General features: G+C 48.3%; 1 protein-coding gene across 1 annotated transcript in view; it reads right to left on the bottom strand.

Annotated features, from left to right (window-relative positions):
- Positions 1–111: 111 nt before the first annotated feature.
- Positions 112–2,662, bottom strand: part of Tap1 (transporter 1, ATP binding cassette subfamily B member) — a 30,656-nt gene continuing 28,105 nt past the window's right edge. Inside the window, exons 10-11 of the mRNA XM_031347009.1 lie at positions 2,560–2,662; positions 112–774 (exon numbers count right to left, since the gene is read on the bottom strand). Coding sequence (XP_031202869.1) covers positions 565–774; positions 2,560–2,662 — 313 coding nt within the window. The 3' untranslated portion in view covers positions 112–564. The remainder of the gene's footprint in view (positions 775–2,559) is intronic.

Raw genomic sequence — 2,662 nt, 5'->3', positions numbered from 1 at the left:
ACCCAGCAGCAAAACCGAATTCTGAAGAAGAACGGGACACTGGACTGTGTGTGGGGAAGGGCGCTGGCTGACTCAGCGAGCAGTTTGTGGGAGCTAAGACGCAGGAGAGGCCACAGTACAAAACACCAGCTTTATTATAAATATCAAGAACCCACAGAACACCTAGAGGCCAGGCTTTGGCTAACTGAAAGGTGCTTGTTCTTTCTCTCTGCACCTTTTGGGCGTTTCTTCTCATTCTGTCCCAACGCCACATAAACCAGGTTTGTGTGTGCATGCCTTGATAGGAGCTCAGCACCAGGAGAGTGGAGACAGGAGATTTAGCAGTTGAGTGTTAGCCTGGGGTACCTGAAACCCCCCCGTCTAATAGGGAGCGGGTCAGGGGAAGATTCCTGGTAAATTCCCGGCATCTCCTAGAGGTTGCATTTTCTCGGGTAAGCAACAAGCACCTCCACTCCTCAGCTACCTCCGTGGCTGTGGTAATACTATCTTTGCTCCCAGGTTCTCTGCCACACAGAGCAGGGGAGAGGAGGCGGGCAGCAAGCAGTGTGCAGCCCAGAGGCCCCTTCAGTCTGAAGGAGGAGCCACAGGAGCCTTCACCATAGCCCAGTAGCACCCTCCTCTCTCCATGAGCTGCAGGTGGGTGCCCTGCTCGCAGACAGAGCCTTCCTTGAGAAAGAGGATGTGGTGGGCCTGCTCCGCCAGGCTGAGCTGCTGGGTGATAAGAAGAACCGTCCGAGAAGCCCGCTTGGGGCTCTCATACAGGAGCCTCTGGACCTGCAGAAACACACAGACCTTACAGTCCAGTCCGGGAAGGCCCTGTGCTTCCAGGGCCAGGACACAGTCCTTCCCAGGGATGCCGATAGCCCTGGTCTGGAGGGTCTGGAGCTCCTCTCCAAACCTCTGATTTGGTAAGGTGTCCTCTCAAGAAGTGGTACAGAAGCACAAGGGGGAGCCCACAAGCTGGGAAACTTTAAAAGGAAATCATTCTTCTCCCACAGATATCACACCCCACTGCTGTTTCCCTCCCTCCTCTCCCCCCAGCCCCTCGTCCTCATCCCACCCCACCACTCCTCCATTTCCCTTCAGAAAAAAAGCAGGCCTCCCAAGGACATCAACCAAACATGGCATACTAAATCGCAGTAAGACTAGTGTTGCCTCGTCCAGCCTTATTATGTGGGAATTTTATTTTACATTCAAGAATATATATTAATTTTTGACTATATTAATTTTAAGAATATATATTAATATATAACATTAATATATATTAATGGTTTGAGAATTTCATACATGAATATAATAAAATATAATCATATCACCTCCCTTCAACCCCCCCAGGATCCACCCCACATGTCACATTTCCTATGTCATATATATATTTTAATAACAAACTAGTTAACTAAGAAACTTTTATATATTTTGTTTGTTTATTTTTTTGTTTTTTGAGACAGGGTTTCTCTGTGTAGCCCTGGCTGTCCTGGAACTCACTCTGTAGACCAGGCTGGCCTCAAACTCCACCTGCCTCTGCCTCCCAAGTGCTGGGATTAAAGGCATGTGTCACCACAGCCCAGCTAGAATTTATTTTTATTTTGTGTTCATTGATGTTTTGCCTGTGTGAGGGTGTCAGAAACCCTGGAACTGGAGTTGCAGACAGTTGTGAGCTGCCATGTGGATGCTGGGAATTGAACCCAGGTCCTCTGGGAGAACAGCTAATGCTCTTAAAACTAATGCTCTTAACTGCTGAGTTCTCCCTCCAGCCCCTAGAATGAGAATTTTTATATTCAATTTAAAGAAATGTAATGCAGAAGCTGGAGAGAAAGCTGAGCAGTTGAGAGCACTGGCTGCTCTTCCAGAGGTCCAGGGCTTGAGTTCCAGCTCCCACATGGTGGTTCACAATCATCCATAACTCCAGTTCCAGGGGGCCCATGCATTCGTCTAACTTTCAAAGACACTAGATACATACATACATTCAGGCAAAACACTCATACACATAAAATAAATAAATCTTAATTTAAAAAAAAGTAACAGTAACAAAGAACACGAGAATATGGATGATTTGTATCTGGACCCAGGCTCCACTGCTCAATAGCTGTGTGACTTTTAGAAGGTTAATCAACCTCTCTTAACCTCCTCTATTTTGCCATCCACAGAATAAGCACAGCAAAGGATTCTAATGGGCAAGTTAGTACAAAGGGTGGGATAGAACGTCTGAGACACAAAGAAAGCTTAGCACACACAGGCTGTCAGGACAGGAGCTCTGCTCACTGGTTCCCAAGTTCTGGAGAAAAGCTAATGGGAACCAAGAATTCCAAGGACAGGTTTGAACAGTTATGTTGTTGGTGTAACTAACACAGCATGAGTAACAGAAGCAGAGCTCCCACGGGAATGAGACTCCAGGAAGATGACACGGCCGGGTGACCCCACCCTCCAGAGGTGGCAGTGGGAAGACTGCCAAGGGTCTGAGGCCAGCATGGTCAGTCTCCAAAGTGAGGTCCAGGCCAGCCAAGACCACATAGCAAGATGGCTCAAAAAGATGGCACAGAGTGAGAGCCAGAGCCTTACCCGTAGCTGGTTACCAGCATCCAGGGCACTGGTGGCATCGTCCAAGATAAGCAGGCGTGGATTCCGGATCAAGGCGCGGGCCAAGGCCACCGCTTGTCGCTGA

Source organism: Mastomys coucha, unplaced genomic scaffold, assembly GCF_008632895.1.
Source record: "Mastomys coucha isolate ucsf_1 unplaced genomic scaffold, UCSF_Mcou_1 pScaffold3, whole genome shotgun sequence".
Taxonomy (NCBI): domain Eukaryota; kingdom Metazoa; phylum Chordata; class Mammalia; order Rodentia; family Muridae; genus Mastomys; species Mastomys coucha.
Note: the sequence above shows the minus strand (reverse complement) of the source record. Positions and strands in the feature narration are given on the sequence as shown.